Source organism: Pseudorca crassidens, chromosome 5 (assembly GCF_039906515.1).
Source record: "Pseudorca crassidens isolate mPseCra1 chromosome 5, mPseCra1.hap1, whole genome shotgun sequence".
NCBI classification, from domain to species: Eukaryota; Metazoa; Chordata; class Mammalia; order Artiodactyla; family Delphinidae; genus Pseudorca; species Pseudorca crassidens.
The window spans coordinates 28,663,560-28,686,601 of NC_090300.1; the positions used below are offsets into that span (position 1 = coordinate 28,663,560).

The 23,042-nt window shown below is 35.2% G+C and overlaps 1 protein-coding gene across 5 annotated transcripts in view; it reads right to left on the reverse strand.

Moving 5' to 3' along the window:
• Nucleotides 1-1,584: 1,584 nt before the first annotated feature.
• The window catches only part of U2SURP (U2 snRNP associated SURP domain containing), a 55,537-nt gene continuing 34,079 nt past the window's right edge, over nt 1,585-23,042 (reverse strand). For 4 of the 5 annotated variants that reach the window (XM_067737597.1, XM_067737598.1, XM_067737596.1 and 1 more), the window contains 10 exons: nt 22,389-22,476; nt 21,247-21,369; nt 20,028-20,184; nt 19,096-19,191; nt 18,323-18,389; nt 14,030-14,189; nt 11,039-11,149; nt 8,505-8,623; nt 7,086-7,262; nt 1,585-5,936 (listed from right to left, as the gene is read on the reverse strand). In XM_067737597.1, coding sequence (XP_067593698.1) covers nt 5,798-5,936; nt 7,086-7,262; nt 8,505-8,623; nt 11,039-11,149; nt 14,030-14,189; nt 18,323-18,389; nt 19,096-19,191; nt 20,028-20,184; nt 21,247-21,369; nt 22,389-22,476 — 1,237 coding nt within the window. In that variant the 3' untranslated portion in view covers nt 1,585-5,797. The remainder of the gene's footprint in view (nt 5,937-7,085; nt 7,263-8,504; nt 8,624-11,038; nt 11,150-14,029; nt 14,190-18,322; nt 18,390-19,095; nt 19,192-20,027; nt 20,185-21,246; nt 21,370-22,388; nt 22,477-23,042) is intronic. The other variant, XM_067737599.1, reaches the window with a different exon arrangement.

A 23,042-nucleotide genomic window follows, 5' to 3' on the forward strand; every position in this document is an offset into this window, starting at 1 on the left:
AGAGCTGGTATTCAAGTTCAAATAAGTTCAAATATAAGGCCACAGACCAGCCTCTTCCTCTTCCTCCATTATGCTATGCCACATCTCATTTAAAAATCAAAAAGTAGGGCTTCCCTGGTGGTGCAGTGGTTGAGAGTCCGCCTGCCGATGCAGGGGACACGGGTTCGTGCCCCGGTCCGGGAAGATCCCACATGCCGCGGAGCGGCTGGGCCCGTGAGCCATGGCCGCTGAGCCTGCGTGTCCGGAGCCTGTGCTCCACAACGCGAGAGGCCACGACAGTGAGAGGCCCACGTACCGCAGAAAAAAAAAAATAAGTTCTTTATTCCAAACAGTTTCATGCTCTGTGTTTTCTAATAGGAAAAAATAACTTAAAAAAATTAAAAGTTTTTTTTTCCCTTTGTGGCAAAATGAGTGTCTTGTCTAAACACTGAGTATACTAAATGCCAGAATTTTAGTTTCATCAGGCAATAAATAAGCTAAAAAAGCATTTGAGTATGGTCATTTATATTAATACACTACAATTTCAAAATCACATATGCTTTGAAAGTGTATTTTGCACCCCATGCTATGATATGTTGATGTGAAATCATATCATACATAATCATTTAAAGAGAACACAGCACAAAAGTGATAAAAAAAAGTCAGTGGTTGGCATATATACTTGGTATTACTGTTTTCTTTTTTAAGTTTTTACTCAAAATAGAAAATGCTAATGTGCCATTTGCAGAAAAAACTTTTCAAATTCTATAAGAAAATATAGAAATTTTAAAAGAAAAAGTAGGCTTTAAAAAAGAACCAATGCACATGCTACCACATGGATGAACCTGAAGGGACATTATGCTAAGTGAAATATGCTAGTCACAAAAAGACAAGTTCTGTATGATTCCACTTACTTGCATGCAGTATCTGAAGTAGTCAAACTCACAGAAAGTAAAAAATGGTGGTTGCCGGGTGTGGGGATGGGGGAGTAATGTTTAATAGGTACACAGTTTCAGTTTTGTATCATGAAAAGTTCTGGAGACAGGTTGCATAACAATGTGAACATACTTCACACGACTAAACTGTACACCCAAAAATGGTTAGGATGGTAAATTTTGTTGAGTATTTTACCACAATTTAAAAGATTTTAAAGGAACCAATAAATTATTTTTAATGTGATAATGATACTGTGGTTATGTTTTAAAAAAGAAAACACTTAGAGACATTTAGAGACTAATAACTTGGTATTTGCAGACCGATGGGTACTAGGAATGCTCATCCTATTATTCTACTTTCATATATGTTTGAAAATTGCCTCCATAAAACAGAACAAACTCTCTTTAAAAAGTGGAACCAATAAGGAACTAAAATCTCCTTATCAAAAAAATCATCTAGGGCTTCCCTGGTGGCACAGTGGTTAAGAGTCCGCCTGCCGATGCAGGGGACACGGGTTCGTGCCCCGGTCCGGGAAGATCCCATGTGCCGCGGAGCGGCTGGACCCGTGAGCCATGGCCGCTGAGCCTGCGCGTCCAGAGCCTGTGCTCCGCAACGGGAGAGGCCACAGCAGTGAGAGGCCCGCGTACCACACACACAAAAAAAATCATCTATCATGACAATATTTTATTATGGTTTAAACATGTAAAATGTAGTAACATTTTAGCTATAACTGATAAATATGACACATCACTTATTTCACTTGGGATAACGCTGCTGAAAACTAGATATTGTTTGCTGGGCTTACATTAGAAAAACTGTATGGAGAAAATTACATGAACAGTCTAAAGTTTGCTATGAAAACAACGTATTTTATTAAAGTAATTAAAAGTCAAAAAACAACAACAAAAAGGAAATTCCACAACCTTTGTTTGCAACTATATAATCTTTATGTAGAAAAACTATAAAGTGACAGTCTGGAAAGCAACTCCACAATAAACTGAATCCTTACATCAAGAGTAGTTAATTATGGAATCAGTTCACCCAAAAGAAATTGTCTTGCTATAGAATATTTCAGCTAAGCTGATTTCAACTGTATTATTCTCATTTCTGAAAATTTGTCTTTCCTGATATTTCAAATCACCAAAGATATAACGTACAAGACCCTGTTGAAGTCAAAGAATAAAACACAAAAATACTCCAAGCACAATTACATATAAAAATGAATGAGGGCATTTATCTACAGATCTACAAAACTATATAAATAACCAATTATACATATAATCCGTGTACACTGACGCTCCATGAGGTGGTACTGAATAAACACTGAGGCATTGAATTTTCAACACTGGAACATGGCTCACTCTGGACAGCAGCGCATTCCCACCTTTTAGTCCAGCATCACAACACATCCCCTGGGATCTGTATTTGTGTATCATCTAAGTCCTGGGAAGTTGATAACAAAATAAAGAAAAATGCCAAAAGGAAAATGAATTAAATACTCCCTAAAATCTATTCTAAAACATGCATGTGGAATATGAAGAAACCAAGCACTTCATGAGTTTTTACAGTCATATGTTCCTTTAAACTTACACTAGTGTCTTCATTAGTACCTGCACTGAATTTTCTGTAGCTTTTCCATTAATATATAATAGAAGAGGAAAACAACAAAGCAAAAAGAAGCTCTTATTTTCTTAGAAAAGTGGTACTATTTATTTTTAAAAACAACTTTCTCTGCTAAAGAAATCACACTGTTGTGGTCATCAGAACAGGTTTAAGTCACTTGGACAATACTTATTTCATGTCATTTTTAATAATCATATACTATTATCATGTCCATGTAATTTTTTCAGAACTTATACCACAATGGAGGCAAATATGGGCAGAATATTTCTAATAAACTATATTAGCTCACGATTAGAATTTCTTTAAAATATTTTCAAGTGATCAAGAATATTAAAGTTTGTGGGAAAAAATGTGAAAGTCATAAGCAAGTATTTCCTCCCTCTAAGTTCCTTTAATTGGGATAAAAGTCTCAGGAATGGTCTGCAATAAAGAAAAACTAGGTCAGTGTATAGTACTTTCTGCAAACTTCAGCAGAAATGCCAAGAACACTCTGAGCCAAATGAAAGTGATCTTTTGGGTCAGGGCTTTTTGTTTTAGTTCTTTAGTCTCTAACTTCTCAACATGTTGCAGTCCAGAAGTGCCCATAAGCTTATTAACAATAATAAGGAAATACAAAGTCAAAGAAAAGATTCACAAACATGATTTACTTTCTCTCACCTGTCAAAGAATGAGAGATTAAGTGGTATTAACCTGGTAAGGAATCCCTGTGCATGTTAGAGAGTGAAGGGTTTAAGCCACGCCCTTTATAAAAAGAGTAGCCATCAGAGGATTTCCTCCTACATGTAGCTGTGGTGAGGATAACTGTCTATCACAGAGCTGAAACAGGGTATTTCCTATAACTGGATGGCCACACCTACAAACATTTTAGTCAACCTGTAGAAGTTTTGTTATCTAATTAAGTGTTCTTTAGACAGGAAACAGGAATAACATGCTATTATAAAAATATGGTAGAGAATATCTCCTCCCTTACAATTCACCAATTTCTGACCGTTAAGCTTTCACAGAATCCATGGAGAATTAAACACACTTACTCTGGATATTTTCTCATTAAGTTGGAAATAACCTATCTAACAATACCATTTGCAATTCCAGGGGAAAAAAATCCAATACAATCTAATACGAACATTAGCAAACTTCACAGAATACATATTCTACCAAGCCTACACAATCCCCACCCATCACCCAAAAGGAAGCCAGTCTCACCCACTCTAAGATAGATAAACGATGTTCGTTATATCTGGACGCAGATTAAAAGAACTGCTATGTCCCACTGCAGTAGAAAAAATACTAAATATAAGCACCCGAAACTGACCTAACAATTTCTACACACTCCTGCTTCTCCAGGATATTTTTTTAAAGAGAGAAAAAGAAGTACTCCTTGCAACTTGACTGGCAAAATCATTTCCTGACTTATCATTTCTAAGCCTATACTAGATACCAATGAATGACAGAGTGCCCGCAATCACCAGCAACTCAACATCGTTATTTCTGCAAAGAAAGGTAATTATATAAAATTCCATTCTCCCAGGCAATGAACAGGGGAGAAAAACATGCTCTTTAAAAATGGCTATATTTGTAGGTTTTTAAAAACCAGCACCAAATGTTCATGTTTAATTATTCTGAGCAACATTTAGTAATTAACACCCTAACAATACGGACAAACAAAAGAGTGCATGATAAGGGAATAACTTTCAAGTAATATTGCATGTTGATAAGAACCACTAAGTAAAATAATCTGATTGGCTCATTTCTACAGCTATTGTAGGTCTGCCCAGTTTGGCAATAACATGCCTCACTGCTCAGCTGATATTCCTACTCCTCAAATCATGAGTACAGCTTTTTTATTTTGTGACTAGGCAAGACTAAGTAAAACAACTTGAAAAGGTATTTTTAAAAAACAAGCTAACTCAAAACAATCCATTATTAGAACAGTTTTCTACTCTATTAAGAGGGGGAAAAAAACATCAACCATTGTATAAAGTGCCTAAATGAAAAACTGAAAGCAAGATTCACAAATAGTAGTAGTGTCAGTTCAAGTCTACATAACCCTTTATTACATTATAGCAATATTATATTCAACATTACACAAGTTTTCTTATTTCTTCCTCATACTGCAATTTATTACCACTCTATTACAGATTTCAACTCTGCAAATGGTTTAAATCAACTTTTTGCACCTTTAATTTACAAACCATTGGATGTTAAGTTTCCTGAAAATTATTTTATTTTTAAATTTTACTTAAAGCTAAACCTAAAACTAAATTCTTTAAAAACAAACCAAAAAAACCCAACAAAGGTGCTTTACACTGAACCTTGTAGAAATATTCTGATACCAGTGTTTGAAAGACAGCCTACAGAGGGCTGTAAAAGGGTAACCTTCAAAAAAAAATTCTATGGCCAACTATTATTAGAAAACTTTTAAGTAAACTTTTCTAATGAGAGAAGATGAAATCGAAAGATGGAAATTTAATTTTTCCCTGAAAATAAGTAGTTGCTCAGGACACAGGTTAAGTCTATTGAAACCATATTGCTTCTCTGAAAAAAGAAAAAAATATTCTAACCAGGCATTGCATTAACAAAAGACTACACCACATTTGCCTAGTCTTTTGATCTCTGGGTACTAGTATTACTTAAGGGAACCTTACCAAAGAAACTGGTTGGCAAACCTACCAAATGTGAGTCTCAGGTCCCTAAATTTTGACAGTCATCTTAGTAAATATAAAACTTTAGCTACCTGAACAATGGAGCTTGTAAAGTGCATTAGGTATAAGAAACACAGCAGAAGTGCTAAACTCACTTAAGTAGGACTTTAAGGGACTTGATGTCATCGATAGGGCAAAAAAACAACGTTATAGTTTTCTGTTCAGATTTTATTTGAAATCTAATTCAAATTGTCAAAGCTACAAAAGGGGGGAAGACATCTGTATTATTTTTTGCTAAGTCACAACATCCTAAAACAAAATATTACTACTGCCAGCAGATCCATTATACACATTTTTGATGAAGTTCATTAGCACAATAAAAATCTCATCTTGAGAAACAGCCACAATGAAAGTAATTTATACAATATAAAACAACGACAGGTCTACAGATGCAGTTACTTATGAGTTTACACATGCATTCACAAACAAAGAAAAACCCCAGGAATGCTCTTTCATTAGATTTTTTGTTTTTTTGTTTTTTTTTTAAAAAAAACAGACCGTTCAGGCACAAAACAAAATCGCATTTCCAATAAGTGACAGCATCTTAAAAATTTATGTCAGTGTTTGTTTTTCTTTGACTTTTTATGAGACCTGTGTGGAGATCGGGACTGGGATCTGGATTTCTTCCCTGATTTTTTAGGGGATCTAGACCGTGATCGCCTAGACCTTTTAGGTGTCCTTGAACCAGATGGAGATCTGAGGAAACAAACAAAAACAATTTAACCAAAGTACTCATGTGATCAAAACTGACTATCCTTAAATTATCTAAAGTGATCTTTAAGAGAGCACAATGAAAGTCACTGAAATAAAAAAGGATGTAAACTTTCCAAGTTTATGCTTTGCCTACCGTGTGCACACACACACACAGATTTTGTACTTCCTAGGCGCTGCATCAGTGATCATTGGTGGTATGCATGCTTAGAAAGACAGACTCCTGAGCCTTACTACTGCTCTACTGAATCAAAATCTCAAGAGGCAGGGACTGGGAATTTGCATTTTAACAAGCTCCCCAGATTATTATAAGCCAAAGTTCAAAATGGCATCCAAGATCATTCACAAACTTTTAAACGCAGCAGCTTTGCAGCCTATCTTCTTGAAGGGAAAGAACCAACTACTGCAATATCATTTGAGGAAATCATTTAAGACAGCATAACTCTGTGCTATTCATGAAAATTACCAAAACAAATAATTATATATACATATATATAATTTTCATGAACATGTATATAAATATATGCACAAGCACCATTTAGAAAAAGAGACTTATCTGTTGTATAAAGATTTTACTAAAAATGGTTACAATAAAAACGTTTTAGGATAAAAAGCAGTTTTAGCTCTCAGAAAAATTCTTCTATAAAACACTAGATAAATAAAACATTTCTGAACCACCTTTCTGGAACTAGGAGGAGAAAGGTATATAACACACTAAATTAAACACTGAAGAAATGGTATCTATGTCCGTAAGTCTCTACCCAAGAACTTGCTAATAAGATTACTGTTGGGTGGGGAGGGAGAATGTATTTTTCTTTCAGCCCTGACAAAAATCAAAGAATATTCTATAGAAGCTAAAGAACAGAAAGGAAAGGAAAGCAGCTATCCCTACTCCACAGGAAACTGATGTTTAAAATTCTTGGCTGGTCTTTCCTTGTTGGAAGCTTTCTTGTGCTTTAGTCATGACAAGGCTGGGGTGGTGAGATGGGAAGGAAGATTCTAAAATGAAAGTATATCTGTTTGGTTTTCTAAAATCCTTTAAAAAATGGCTGCCAACCAAATTATTTTCAAAAGCTGGTGGAATGACAAGGAAACTGGCATTTCAAATATTACAGAAAAATGACTTGCGTTTACCTTTTGGCCTTTTTGCTAACATCTCTAGGAGAATCTTTGTGAGATGACCTGGACCGTGAGCTCTCTTTATGAGATCTTTCTGAACGCTCTGATCGCTCCGATTTTGGTGATGGGGATTTCACTCGTCTACCACTGCTACTGCGAGATGGGCTAGGGGACGTACTGTGTCGCCTTTTCCTATGGAACAAAGCCCCCAAAACATTCCATAAGTGAGCAAAGGATCAGGTATTCATTTTCCTTCTACTAAATTAGCTTTTAATTCCTACCAGCTTACACTATCTTTATTTTCACTAACCTTATTAATGTTATTTTCCAGCAACATTCAAAGCCTTTTATACTAAGAACAAATAAGTCTTAAAGATAGGTTGATCTAGACAAAAACTGAATTCAACTAAATTAGATTTTCTCCTGCTCTAAGAAAGATTATTGGAACAATGGACCAAATTTCATAAAGGTCTCTGATTAGACAATCGTGTTTTTTAAAATGTTAATTTCCTGCTCTTGAAACCTTTTGTTGTTGTTTGATCTTGAAACTTTTACTGTAGTTAAGTATGAAAACGGGGCATCATGTAGGCACACTACTCTTAAATGATTGGGGACGAGGGGGGAAGGAAGAGGAAGAAGAAAATAAAGCAAAAGGAGAAATATTTTAACATTGGGGAAATATGGGTGAAGGATATCTGGGAATTCTTTATACTATTTTTGCAACTTTTCTATAAATCTGAAATTATATCAAGATAATAATAGAAAACAAAAAAGTGATAGATTTACTACTTAACCAATTAGTATAACTGTTATTTGTAACTATATGTAGGGTGACTGAGCCAAATTTTTTTTCTTGGCATTTGTTTGGTTTTTATTAGGAAAACCTCAATTCTGTTAACTGAAGTAATTTTCTCTACTAATCAGAGATTTAGGAACTGTGCAAGTAAGGAATAAAAACTAAAAGAGAAATGATTTTGATTAGAATAAAGCCTTAAAGTGAGGACCAAGTCCCTATGGCCTATATACACAAACTCCCTTTACAAACAGGACCAGGAGACTCAAGTTTACAGATATCAGCCTCAGCACAGAAGAAAAGCTTATATTGGAGGCAACAGGTAAGATCTAGCAAGTTGTTTAGTTATTTAAGCCTTAGGTTTGATACCTAATACGGTAACTGAATTCTTGCACCGAACTAAGGCTAAGGTACCATACGAACCATGTAAAGGGATGATGTCCCAGATAACTAAGCCAAGTGCCAACTGACTGCCCCATTTCTCAGCTAATTCTGCCTCCTGCAGGCAGAGGCCAAACATGTTTACCACACACACAAAAATACTTTTCCAGTTTGTTGGCACCAGTGATGAAAATATTACAAAATGAAACATGATTCCAAATCCTGAAACCAGTATAGGCATTAAATGAGAAATGTTATACCTTTCTTTCCTTGTTGGAGTACACTCATCCTTTTCCTTCTTGTCTTTGGATCGAGATTCCAATTTTTCTTTATCCTTCTTATCTCTTTCTCGTTCTCTTTCTAATTCTTTCTCTTTCTCCTGTTTTTTTTTTTTTTTTTAAAGAGAAAGTATTTAGCCATTAAAAACACCAACCTGGTTAATCTCATTTATGAAACAATATTGCCTCTTCTAGTTAACTATTTTTTAAATTACTACTGAAGGTATAACTATTTTTTTTAAAATACCTACTCTTCCAGAAAACCAGTCATTTCTTCTACTCTTCTACTTATACTGAATAATAATAGTGATGCCAGTGACAGCAGCTGAACATTTTCTGAGTGCCTACCACAGGCCAAGCAATTAATAAACAATTTTCCATATATCATTTCATGTAATTCCTCGAAACATGTCTAGGAATAGCATTATCCTCATTCTAGAGATGAAAAATGAGACTCAGAAAGGCTAAGTACCATGCCTGTGGTCATACAGGATGGTGAAGTCAGGATTTGAGCCAAAGCTCCAGAGCCAGGGCTCTCTTAGCTACTACCTAGAGTGCTGTCCCTCCACTTGAAAAAACAATTGGAAAAAGCTAACAGAACAATGACCTTTCCACCTCAGACTGCAATAAAATTGTCAATAGTGATTCTAATGGTACAGCAAGTTGATTTAATCAAAGGAAAGCCCTTACAAAGTAATATGTTGAAAAGGAGAAAGAGCTATTCACAATACTCGTCCATCAGAAAATACTATACTATCAGAAAACACTATTAAAATACTATTAATACTCAATACTAATACTATTGAGAAACAAGTACCAATCATATTGGAAATGTTAAATCCTAATTTATAAAAGTACAAACTGACTACATGACTATATAATTATGTAAACCAAAAAATAACTTATTTGCTTATCCCCAACTGCTACAACTGCCACTTCTCACTTGAAATTATGATTTCTATTGATAATTAAAGGAGTGGCTATAGACAATGAACCCACAAAGCCAACTTAGCTTTCCACTAACAGGAATTAAATTTCTCTATGATTTGTATGCATCAAGAAAGCTAACTGATATCTGATAAAAAGCCTACATCAGATGCTGGCACATGTTTTCCATAAGGGCCAGGTGGTGAATATTTTCTTTGTGGGCCACAACCGGTCTACTCTACCGCTTTAGTCGCCACAGTAGATAATACACAGATAATAAGTGAAGGGGTATGGCTGTGTTTTAATAAGTTTATTTACAAAAATGAGGTGATGGCCATAGTCTGCTGACCCCTAGCATGTACCTTCAAAAAGTACATTCTTCCCTCCAATTACAACGATGGAATGCAAGGAAACTAAAATGGTAATACATGTATTACTACATTAGACCCAGTGGGCATCTCAAGGTGTAGTCTTCCATGCACATCAAACATCTACCACCATCTCCAAAGGGACTCATGGGGTTCAGACACATAACATCTTTTTTAAAAAACAAAAAACAAAAAAACTCATTTATCTTTTTTCCAAATACAACATACTGAGCACAAATTTAAAAAGTGATGCTGAGGAGACTGACTTCCTCTGGTGACCTGTAGGATACATTTTCCTGATTGACACTTTCATAGGAATCAGACTACAGTTAAAACACTCAAGATATTTTAAACATTTTAATTCAATAATAAAGAGTTAATATAGCTATTATCTAATTCACAATCCTGCAAAATTGGGACTTATCAACCCAGTTTTACAGAGTAAAAGCAGGTTTCAGTGACGTGCCTGGGAGTGCACAGCAGACAGTGGCACCAGGGTCCACAGTGTTGTACAGCAACAAGCTGCTTTACCACACTGTTGTGCTCCCGTCACCATTAACAGGTTTGTATGATTTTAAGCTCCCTTCTAGTTGTTTCTATTTCTCTCTATAATCTTTTATTTGTAATGACAGTCAAGATATAGGTAAAAATTAATAGCAGTCCCGATAAAATTCCTAGGTTCTTTCAACAATTATCATGTAGGCCTCCTTGTTCTAAAATTCTCTGTATATCCCTGAACACTTTTTTATGTATAAGAATACGAGGTCCCTCAAAAGCTTAGAATTCACAGATGAGATATTCTACCACTTGCTGTCCCTCCTTGGACACAATGGAAAAGGAGTCCTAAATGAAATTCCCAAACCCTAACACCATCTCTGACTCTGTGCTACTTCTCAGGGTTCTTGGTGTCTCACTGTCACAAATGTGACTCTTCCTATAGTATCTTCCAGTTCTGAAAGCATGTTCTTAGCAGGATTTCATGCTCCACAGGTAGTATCAGGAATAAAACAGTGTGCTGTTGCCCTAAGACTGCTTTCCACACTGAAATAACTGTAAAACGTCAAGTTTCAAACATTCCGAATTAGCTACCAATATTCAGCATGTAGACAAAGGATATAATTTAAATATTCTTCTCCTTAAATACGCCAATATATCAATATTGTAGGCAGTCAAACAAGTAACTCTGGAAAATGCATATTACTGCGTATACTTATTCCGTACTCGTTGAAGAAGTTTATCTCTGTAGTGTTCTACTTGTTCCTGAAAGCTCTGGCCTGGTTTTTTAGGTCTTTTTCCAGATTCCAATTCATCTTGAAACTTCATAACTTTGAGCTGTGAAATAACACATATTTAAAATAAATCTTTTTATCACTATAGCTTCTCAAGGAGTGCTTTGCTCCTTTAAAAAAAACTCTCTTCTTTGAAACAAGTGTATAAAAACGAAAAGCATAAGTATAGCAACATAAAACATAAAAACATACAGTAACCGATTAAGGACTCAGTCAAAATATAACATCTATGTGTAACTCCCTCATCGGAAGGCCACTTGTCAGACAAGTCCAACTATGCAGAATTCAAGTAATCAGACATTGGTCCACGTGCTCTCTGCACAGCCACACGAGATGACTTGACAAAAATGACTGTTCTAATTTGTGGTAAATCAGTTTAAGAGGTAAGCATCCAAGAGTCAAACAACAGACCTGAATGCTACTTTGGTGAAAGAAAGGCATTCCTAGAGCACCTTTTGAAGATCATTATAAAATCCCTAGCTACAGTTCCTGCTGATGTGGCCTAACTCAGGCACAAGCACAAGTCCAGGGCGCCCAGAAAACAGGTCACAAAGGGTCCCAACTCAAAAGACAGTAGCCCATGGAATGGCTTGTTAGCCATCTATCCCCTGGCTGCCCTGGGACAGTGCCAAGTATATCACCTTTCCCCTCAACTATTCACTCTTTCCTCAGGGATGAGGGCAGAAAAGGGATCTTTCTACTTCAACAACAAAGAAGACCCTTCACCTGGCTCCCCACCTAGTGTTCCACTCCTCCAACCCTTATTGATAGAAACGGAGACAACAGCAGAATGAGAAAAGAAAATGCCAGCCTAGGCACTGCTCTAAGCAGAATCTGAAAGATTAAGAACTTGCTTCCAGTAAACACTGTAATTTATGGCTGCGTGTTTTCTAAGTGCTTTGCAGAGAATGTCAATATTTTATAACACAAATCCTTTGGTTTTTATTAATCCCGTGGTAAAAAAAGATTCAGCTATAGACATCTTTATTACGACACATGTGGGGAAGAAAAGAGCTTTTAGAAAGAAAAACTACACAATAAATATACATTATACATACTATATATATCCTATAGTATATAATAAAACTAATTAGAACTTAATTCTTTATTTAAGGGTTCTCCAATAAAAAGGTACTCACTGAATTCTAAATTCAGAAACTGACATTTGAATTTAGGGGCAGAGAAGAGAGCGCGCATGAATAAAGCTCATGAGCCCTGAGTTCTAGTTCAAATTTGCCACCAGTTGTGGACCTTTACTCCACACGACTAAATCTCAGAGTAAATAAGGGAGAAGAATAGATAATTCTATAACAAACCCAAGATCTACATTTTAAAATCAGGATTTGGCTCACGTCCAAATCCCAATTGCGATAGGGTAGCCACTACGAGAGTAGGATGAACCACCGCTGAGTATCTAACAAAGAGAGAGGCCAGATTCTCAAAGAACATATAAAGTAGGGAAATGTATATATATAAGGTGTGTTGCTATGTGCACCTCTGTGTATGCATATATAGCACAAATCAGTATACACATATACAGTGTAGAACCATCCAAATTAACAAAAGTTGTATCACATGGTTTTCTTTCAAGTCAATAAGAAAACAGAACATTTAGAAACAGTCTGTTTTGGCATTTATAAGAGGGTAATTCAATTATCAAGAAAATACATTTTTTATTGAACTCAATCTTTGTTTCTACTCCAATAGATCCATCAGGTCAGTAAGGCAGAGTTCAGTAAGACTGGGAGAAGTTCTGAGAGTTAAGGGCCATGTGCAGCTTGAAAAAGGTCCACAGGTGAGCACATTCACTGATAACACAACATCTTATTCCCCTACAATTTTATAAAGAATGTATATGAATATACCTCAGGAAAAATGAATCAACTTACTAACTCTGAAAATCCCTCCTCTCTACTTAAAATTGACATCACACTGATTCTGTGTAAGGCTGAAACAAAACGTTTTCTCTATTAACTTTCTGGCTTGGTGATATCGAGAAAGAGGTGGGCAAGAACTTGTACCAGCCCAGCAGTGAGTAAGTGGAGAAGTGGAAATTAAGGTGGTAGGTATTATAAGTTAGTAAGAGGAAAAGCACTGACAACCAGTAGGCATATAAAATACTGTTAAATGAACGGACAGAGTATTAAAATTCACCCTCACGTACACTTTTGAGATTCTGGACTGACTGCTACACGACTGCTAATATTTACTGGGAATGTTCTACCACCTTGGGGCAAGATATAAGGAAGGCTCCCATTATACAACCCTCCCCTCACTGACGTGTCTGAATACCTTTGGTAATTTTAAAAAGGCACTATAATAGAAAAGGGAATGGAGAGAGAGAAGTCTTGAGAGTTTGGATTCCCGCAATGTTATTCCCCTTCTTATTGTTAAGCCCCAATCAACATCTACTCTCTCCCCATCACTCGTGCAGACACTGAAAATGAGCCTACTACAGTACCACGTATACATAACTTGAACGTGTCAGAAAATATCTCACTTTTTTTGTTACATACTATTTATGCTCAACATGTGATGGATTTCATAATGCGAGATATAATCTATTCATTACATCAATATCTGCAGAGGATCTCCTATGTGCCAGGCACTGGAGATATGATGATGAACAGACAACAGACATGGTCCCTTACTCTTGCAGAAATCACAGCCTAGTGGGGAACACACTAAACAAGCAAGCAAGAAAAAAAAAAAATACACACACCACAACACATGTAAAATCGTAACAGAAAGACAGAAGAGATGCTTGAACTAAGAGGCCTGAAGGAAGACAGCTGGTATGAAGGTTTCCAGGCAGAGAGGGAACAGTATGGACCAAGGTATGATTCTAAGAGGAAGCACAGTTTGGTGGGAAAAGTGAAAGAAGGCCAGTGTAGTGTAGTTTAAACTTCAATGCAATACTAACCTCAATTTCACGGAGTTTAGCTCGTTTTTCCTCACTCATTTCAGAGTACTTAGAGAACTTGGACTCAGTCATTTCTTCTTTGATTGGATTAGAGTACAAATGATGTTCTTCAGACTTGGAACTTTGAGTATCTTCTTCATCTTCACTTTCTTCTTCTTGACTTTGGAAATAAATAAGCAGAATACGTTGTATGTCACAACAGCAAGGAAAAAAATTACATTTTACAGTACAGCTTTTTGATTTTTCACTGCCTTAGAGCTTAAATAATGTTAACAAAACATAAGAGGACAATTCATCACTAAAACATTTTTTACTAAATATCTGATCAAATAACAATTTTATAAAACTCTTATGTTTCCTCCATAGAAAAAATGTGAGCTTCAACATAATCACACTTCTAAAAATTCTGCTTATGTTAATGTTATTTCTGTGGTTTTCATTCTGCCACAAACTTTCCTTGCAACAGTTAAATGAAATGACTAATCAATCAGTGATTTCTGCATACTTCATAGTTCAGAGTGATTTCATGATGGTTAATGTTTAAAAAGCCTAATGTTTACCCTTCCTTCAGCAGAGCCTGTAAGCTAGAGAATACCTAAGTTTGAGTCACAGAGTTTCTATGCAGCAAGTAAAAGACCTTATCTAATTAACACATAACCCTAAGAACAAAACAGTGTATTAATTTTAAATTTTAGCACACATTAGTATTCATGTCATAGTTGATTATGAAAGTTGTATTGGTTCTATGTCAGATAAAAAGAAAATGATAAACTAAGTGACTACCATAGCTAAGGATACAACAAAGAAAAATTCTCCTGTCCTTCCAGAAGCAATCGAGTAGAAACAGACAGGGGAGCAACTATGACAAGCTGCTCATCATTGCCAGGATAGGATTAACAAATGTTCTTCAATGTTCTTGAAGCACAAAGAATGATAGGACTTAAAAAAAAAAAAGGTTGTATGCTCTGGGACTGGGCCTTTTGAGTGTAAATGTTGGATCTGGGCAAAACAAGTCTTCCATGTACAAACTCAAAATGTTTATGTATATACAAACAAAATTCCTCATAAACAATACTGTGATATGAACATTACTGGCACAGCCTAGAATATATGCCATTTTCCCTTAATATTTGAACCTGATAAGCCCTTATATATTGGTATTTGAGTACTAACTACCCTCTACCATGAATAAGAGAAGTTCTTTTAGTATATATTTAAAACTATTCATAATAATATAAAAACAATTATAACCAAATCCTTTCCAAATAAAATTTTAATTATTTTAGAGTCACACACTGAATGAGAAAAATTTAAGCAAGGTAGATAAAAATAGAGTACTAGCTTTTTAATTTCTCATTTAAAGGTCCTTTCTAGAATACTAATAAAATGCTTTTCACACTTTATACTCTCAGAGCCCCACAAATCATTAGTAGCACATATAGGCACAACTCAATACAATACTCAGGTGACGAAAAAAAGAGGAAAAAGTCAAAACCAACGATTAAAAAACATATTCTTTTCGGAAATAAACTTCTACTTAATATTTCTCATTAATTTGTCAGAAACTTCCTAAATGCAGTTCTTAGCTAATTTTTTAGAAGAACGAGAATTTCTTGTTTTATGGTGCAAAATAGTTTTACAAGTGTCTCAGATGCTTTTAGTGGTTAAAGTGTGTGTGTGTGCGTGTGTGTCTGTGTGTGTGTGTAAATACAGATTATTTACTGAAGGATTATTCTGGAAAGAGTTAATCAACAAAGATGCAACACAGCTAATGAAACTGTGTTATCTATTCAATGGAGATTACTTAACCAATTCCAGCCTGTTATTTACAATTTTTTCAAAAAAAATTTTTTGCAATTTGAAATATTCCTTGATAAACTTCCTTGTACACTTATCTGAATGCTTGCTTTCAACCACAGATGAATACAGAGCAGATAAACATATGGACTAACATGGAATAACAAAACCCATGACACTTGAGTGAAAAACATGGGTCACAGAATAGTATGTACAATAGTACATAATTTATGCTTTAAATAGATATGCATGCTTTTATACATACAGAGAAAGAATATAGGTGGCTAGACACTAAACACTAATCATATTATTTAAGACTTTTAAAATGAACTACACTACAATTTGAGAATTTAAAATACACACATACTTTACAGCTGCTATTTAAATTTTGTAAGGCCTGAGTGATCTGTTCTAATTGGCTTTGACTTTAGCTCTTAGTTACCAGTTCTAGGTTCAGATCTCATCACAGCCTCATCTTGCTCTTCTTGTAAAGAACTGGAAATTCAAGACTAAACCCATACAGAATTCATTACAAACGAATTAAATTACTATTGGAACTTTTCTCCAAAGCATTAGTAGTGCTATATATATTTTTTAATCACCCTTCTGCCGCAAAGACAATAATTACTAGTGTCAAAAAGCAGCTCCAGGGCTTCCCTGGTGGCACAGTGGTTGGGAATCCGCCTGCCAATGCAGGGGACACGGGTTCAAGCCCTGGTCCAGGAATATCCCACATGCCGCGGAGCAACTAAGCCCGGGAGCCACAGCTACCAAGCCTGTGCTCTAGAGCCCGCAAGCCACAGCTACTGAAGCCTGCGTGCCTAGAGCCCGTGCTCCACAAGAGAAGCCACCACAATGAGAAGCCCGTGCACCGCAACGAAGAGTAACCCCCGCTCACTGCAACTAGAGAAAGCCTGCGCACAGCAACGAAGACCCAATGCAGCACCCTGACCCGCCCCCGCCCAAAAAAAGCAGCTCCTTGGTAAAAAGGCATTTTGGATTCAGCCACTAGAGAGCAGCAGTGAGGCGCAAGAAAATTTCAAGGACCAGAAAGCAGTAATATGTGAAAAAGTATTTTTCCCTGTTTTCAAAAAGTTATTTTCATGTTATCATGACTTATTTGGAGCTCCTAGGAAAAATCAAAAATATAAATTATATTTTCAGTGATCCGTGCTTCACTGTATGAATGTACAATTACCATCAACACAAAAATGCTTTCACATTTCAAACATTAACATAAATATCAAATTCAATGCAAAAAAATTAGCACCTTTAGAAACAAAACCACTTGAACAATATTTGGGTTCTGCAATGGCTTTTCTACCCTTCCCTTCCCTTAAATAATTATTTTATGAATACACATACTCTTTTTAAAAAGCAGTGATTCTACAATGGTGAGAGATGTTACTAATGATGGGACTGCAGACATAAAAATGAAAACAAACCGGACTGTTTCCAATTCCTGTACTCCTAAACAGCCTCAGAGAGGTACTTCCATCAGCGAACTACATCTATATTTTGTAAACATGTTGTCATAATCATTGCTGACTTGTTCTGATCACACTGTTTCTGGAAAGACATCACCACTGCCAAGTTTTCTTCCTCATACCAAACTGTTTCCATAAATGCTGATCAATCATATTGCCTTAAATCTAAATGCTAACACCCACTTATTGAATCCACACAAATGCTCAAATTGTGCTGGGACACAAAGGGACTTTTCCTTTTGTGCACTCTTCCATATGAAAACAATAAAAGAAGATTTAAAAAAAACCCCAAAAACCAGAAACCTCTGCTTTGATGCCATCTCTTTCCCTATTAAAAAAAAATTAACTTTTTTTGCAATGATTTTTAAAGGTGTCAAGTGCTATCTTAAAAAAAAAAAAAAACTACCAGCATAAACTTGCAGGAGAATTTGGGAGCAGGAATTCCTATAATCACATTCAGTGTTAAACTCAAAATCAACCGGGGGTAATTACCAAAGAGCAAAACTGAAACTATAATTTCTCCATAAAATAAAGGTAAAATGGTTTTTTTCTTTTAGTTATTCTTAGTTCTTCTGAGGTGTTAACATTTAAATAACATAACGGTCATAATGGTCATAATGCATTATTTTTCTTAGCAATCCCCCCCAAAAAGGAGCATAACCTTCCCATTCACATTTTAAAAAACACTTTTTGTGGAGCCAAAACAATACTTGATGACAAAGATTTAAAATAAATGCAGTCGACCGTTTAGTAACTACAAAGTAAGAATGTATAACCTAGCATAGGAAAACAAACTCAAAAGCAAAGTGAAACCAGATGCGTCAAAACCAGAAAGCAAAAGCTCTTTATTCACTGGAAAAACAATGAAGAACTAAAAATGATCCTCTTAAAACAAGTTTTTTTAAGAGTTAAGTTTTCCTCTTCACTATTATTTCAAGCATACCTCTTAATGAAAAAGGGAGTGTATATGCAATAAGAAACTGAGTATATTCGAAACTTAGATTCTTACTTTTGATTTTCTTCTTCTTCTGATTCTTCATGCTGGTCAAATAACTCCCATTTAGAAGTTGTTACAGCTGAATGGAAGGAAAAAAAGGATGTAATTCCATAAGGTAAATCAGCATTTTTGCAGCAGCACAGTAGAAGCCCAGCTTTAGAACTGAAAGTTTATATTACAGAAGTTATCTACATTTATCTTTTCTTTGAATAGCCATTTCTATGTACTAAATGTATTTCTTTCCTCACACCTACACTATAATTTTATTCAAATTCATGAGGTGACAACTAATGTTGTCATCCTTATTTCTATGCTAGATGGTAAGATTTATTTCATTAGAACCTACAAATACTAAATTAACAATTACAGATTATAAGCACTAGGATACATGTCCAAGCAAGTATGAAAGACAGGTCTAAACTGCATCTAAGAAGTCAAGCATTATAAGAGAGACAAAGCTTTGTTTTTTCTGAAACTGACCTCTAAGTAAACTTCCAAATAGGTACAGCTTCCCATCTACATTTTCTACTGAAATGGCTTAACCTAAAAGGTTTTTAGTGATTTCTCTGATTACTCTTGAAGCATCCAAACTGAAGGATCTAAGAAAATTTAAACAGCAACCACAATGAAAACTTAGCCACTAGACATAAAATATGACAACACTGGGTCTTAAGGTTGAAACATGTTATAAAATACAAAAGGAAAATGTACACACACACAACGATTTGGTAAAATTTTAAGTACTCAAGTTTTTAAAGCTTTGTATTTATTGTATTTTTACTTACCCTGTGCTTCCAATTCAGATTCATCTACAGCTTCCCATTTTGATGGGGCAACCTTAAATATAGGCTCATTCTTCTTTGAGTCTTCAGTCGCATCCACTATTGAAGAAAGATGAGCCATTAATTCTGACTACTAGAGGATGACTTAAGGAGCTCATGAGTATTCACTTATTATTAAAAAGTAAAATTAAATAAGGTCACACATGGACTAATAATGCTAGTGTCAAGAACAAGGATTATGACTAATCCAACTCTCTGCACCTGAGGTCCAATTTTTAAATATAAGTATAAATATAATTTATACATATGCATATGCATATGTGTGTGTGTGTGTATACACACACACACACACACACACACACACACACACTCAGAACACAGAGGTGGTTACTGCAAGCAAATGGAGAAGCTGAGAAAGTAAAAGAAACTTTAGTACCTTTATCTAATTATTGTTTAAACTGCAGAATTCATATATTATTCAATATTTTAACATATAATCCAAATGTACTAAAGATTATGTATACTTCCTATTTCCAAAAATGATTTCAGGCAAATAGGAAAACTGAATCTATAAGTTAGGAAAACTAATAATAAAAATAGAACTGATAAAACCAAGCACCTGGGATTATGCATACAATTGAACACAAGATTTTGCCTATAGTTTCCTAACAAGACAGGAAAAACCTGCTAATATTGTAAGAGGCTGACTGTCCCAACAAATAAATGTGACCAGAAAGGAAACCTTTTTCTTGGCACAAATGTATTACTGGGTTGTTCAATTCTGAAAAGTCAGAAATAAAAGACAGAAAAAAGTTAATGACTGACAACCTTACTGAGAAATTATAACCTTTTTCCATATCAGCATGTGTGGAAATTAAAGAGGCTTGGAATCAAACTTATTAGCTAGATTTAATGAGTTTGAAATTTGAACTTACAAGGCACTCCATCAAGATCATCATCAAGGCTCTTTATAGGGACTCCATCAAGGTCATCAATGGGAGTAGCATCAATAGGAATTCCATCCACATCTTCTAGAGGTGCACCATCAAGTTCTTCCTCAATGGGGGCACCATCAAGGTCATCTGGTACATCCTATAAAAACACTACTGTAACATTTTCTTTTGCTTGCTAAAGTCATATTGCTAAAAGATTAACTTGCAATCCAGTATAAACCAACCAACATTCCCAAGTACAATGTGAGGATATAATAAGAATATATTTTTATCATCCAGCTGACAAAGACGCATTCATCTGTGCAATATTTATCAAATAGTTACCAAGTACTTAATTACGCCAGGTACCATGTGAGGCACTGAGGATACAATGATGAGCAAAAATGAGCCTTGGTGCCCTAGTCCCTCCTGTCATAGAGCTTAGTACAATTAGGGGGTGGGGGGGACAGTGGGGCAGAGAAGGAGCCAGACAATCAGATAATCACAACAATACACGATGACTGCTATAACAAAGAGGTGCACTGTGTTATCAGAATGTGTAATAAGTAGGTTCCACCTAAAGAGGTCTGAGAAGGCTCAATGAATTTATGCTCAAGCTGAGATCCGAAGTGTCTCAGATAAAGAAGAGATGTTCCAGAAAGAGGAAAGAACATGTACAAAGATGTACGGTAGGAGGAAACATATTTAAGAAACTGAAACACGGACCATGTGGTTGGAGCAGTAAAAGTGAAAATATGATAGCTGGATTAGGATGGTAGAAATGAAGATGATGGATTTAAGAACTATTGAGGAGGTTAAAAATACAAAAACACAGAATGGTGATGAATACAATCTGCTACCACTGTGGTGCATCTTTTCAGGTATATGTTTACTTACACAGCTATTTTTGGTTTAACAAAACGAAATCATGCTATATACATTACTCTATTACTTGGTTTTTTTCTACTAATATACTATAAATCCTTTTATGTCATCAAATAAAAAAGTCACCAATTTTCACATAAGGACATAAAACAGAGAATTCCTGTTACATATAATTTCAAGTCCTGGGCTCCAGCAATCCCAGCAACAAAAATCCACTGTTTAGTGGTAAGCAGTAGGCATTTTCCACAAAGAAATGTTACATTTGTAACATATCATACCTCCACAGCATTCCAGAAATAAATTTTAAGATAATCGGACAAATACACTGAATACCTACCTCTGTCTCCTTTTCTTCAATAATATTTACAAGTCCTAAGAAAATATTTTGTAGTTTGATCAAAAATGGTTCTGGATAAATTGCCCAATCTTCCCATGCTCTAAAGCAGGTCATTACCCGTTGCTAACAGGAAAAAGACAATGAATTATCATTCAGGGCAATAACTATCCAATGTCATCTCATGATAATGACCATCACAATTTGCTAAATTTTCCTTTAAACCAATATTCTTTTTAAAGTTTAAGGGAAATATCTATTCATCATTACAATATTTTTTTAAAAAATCAATATTACCTCCCCATTAAAAGAGGAAATAAACTAAGAATAAATGTAATAAAAAAATAAACAGTAACTGTTTGCTCTCAGTCACCTAAGATCAAGGTCCCATACCACTGGTGGTACACATGAGGCCACATTCTGGGAAACACTAGCTTAGAAACTTATGAAAGCTGGATATCAAGGTAGCCCACATTTTGATCTGAATTCCTTTATGGTCCGATGAAGTACTTCTTGATTCTGGCTAACACTTCTCTCTGTCCCCTCCTTAAACTTTTCTATAATCTCTGTCTTATGGTCAAAATTTGAGGTCAAAACAAATTTTAATGGAGTTGTTTGTCTGAATCCCCTAAATGGGTAGGGTCACTGGGCATCTTCCCAAGCTAAAAATTTCCTTAATGAGTATTCTTCCCATGAAAGTGTATCTATTTTTTCAACTATAAGTAAGGTATTCTGTTTGACTTTTCTTAACATTGGTCTACAGCTTGAGAGTTAATAAAAAATTAACAACTGAATATACTTTCAACATGAATAACTATATTCCTAATCCAGCCAAGTAATATATACCACTACAAAACAAGTGATCTTCTGAGTGTTTTCTGTGAAAAGACCAATATTTAAAATGTTTAAATAAAACCCTTAAAACTAAAACAGACACCCAACAAAACACTAGACATATTTTAAAATTTCAGACTTTTTTTGACACTGAAGGTAAAATAGCAGTAAATTTTAAAACAATAATTTCTGAAACATCTAAGTTATGTCTTACACTTACTTAACATACTCTTTTAGCCCACCAATGTGCTTCCCGGCGCCTACTTCCCATTTAAAACACTAGGGCAAAAATACCCAAACAATAAACGTACCTTAAAGTTTTCAGACTGTAAATGGCCTTGAATTGTACGATAGGTAGCATTGAGGTCTGAAAATATCTGACACAACTTTGTTTCAAAACTGAAATTCAAATAATATGTTTTTTACAATAGAATGTGTTTAAAAATCCTTATCTACTTCAACATGCTAGCCAATGAAAACCACTCTGGACTTTTAATTTTATAAATAAATTAATCAAGTAAATCTTTAAAAATAAGAATTAGGTGTTTAAACTCTAAAACTATAACTTTAACTCCTATTATTCTGAATTTTTCTTCTGCAAAATCGCACGAAGAGCCTTAAGAACTAGTTCCCTTAATTAACAAGGAACTTTTACATCTAGGATACCTTGAGCCATCTAGTCCAACCTCTTTGTTTTATAAAATAGGAAATAGAAAAGGTAAGTGACCTGTCCAAGGCAAAAGAAGGAATAGCAGAGCTAAGATTAGGGCCCAAACCTCCAAATTTCCCTTCAGAGCCAGTTCCTAAAGAAAAGCTTCCCTAATTCATAAAATAAACACCAAAAAGGAACTGTGGGGAACTGAGGAAGAGCTATATATCAATATACAGCAACATAATTTCCTATTGCCTAGGAAAACATTAACAATGAACTACAACCAATACAATGATGATCAGAGAACACTGAT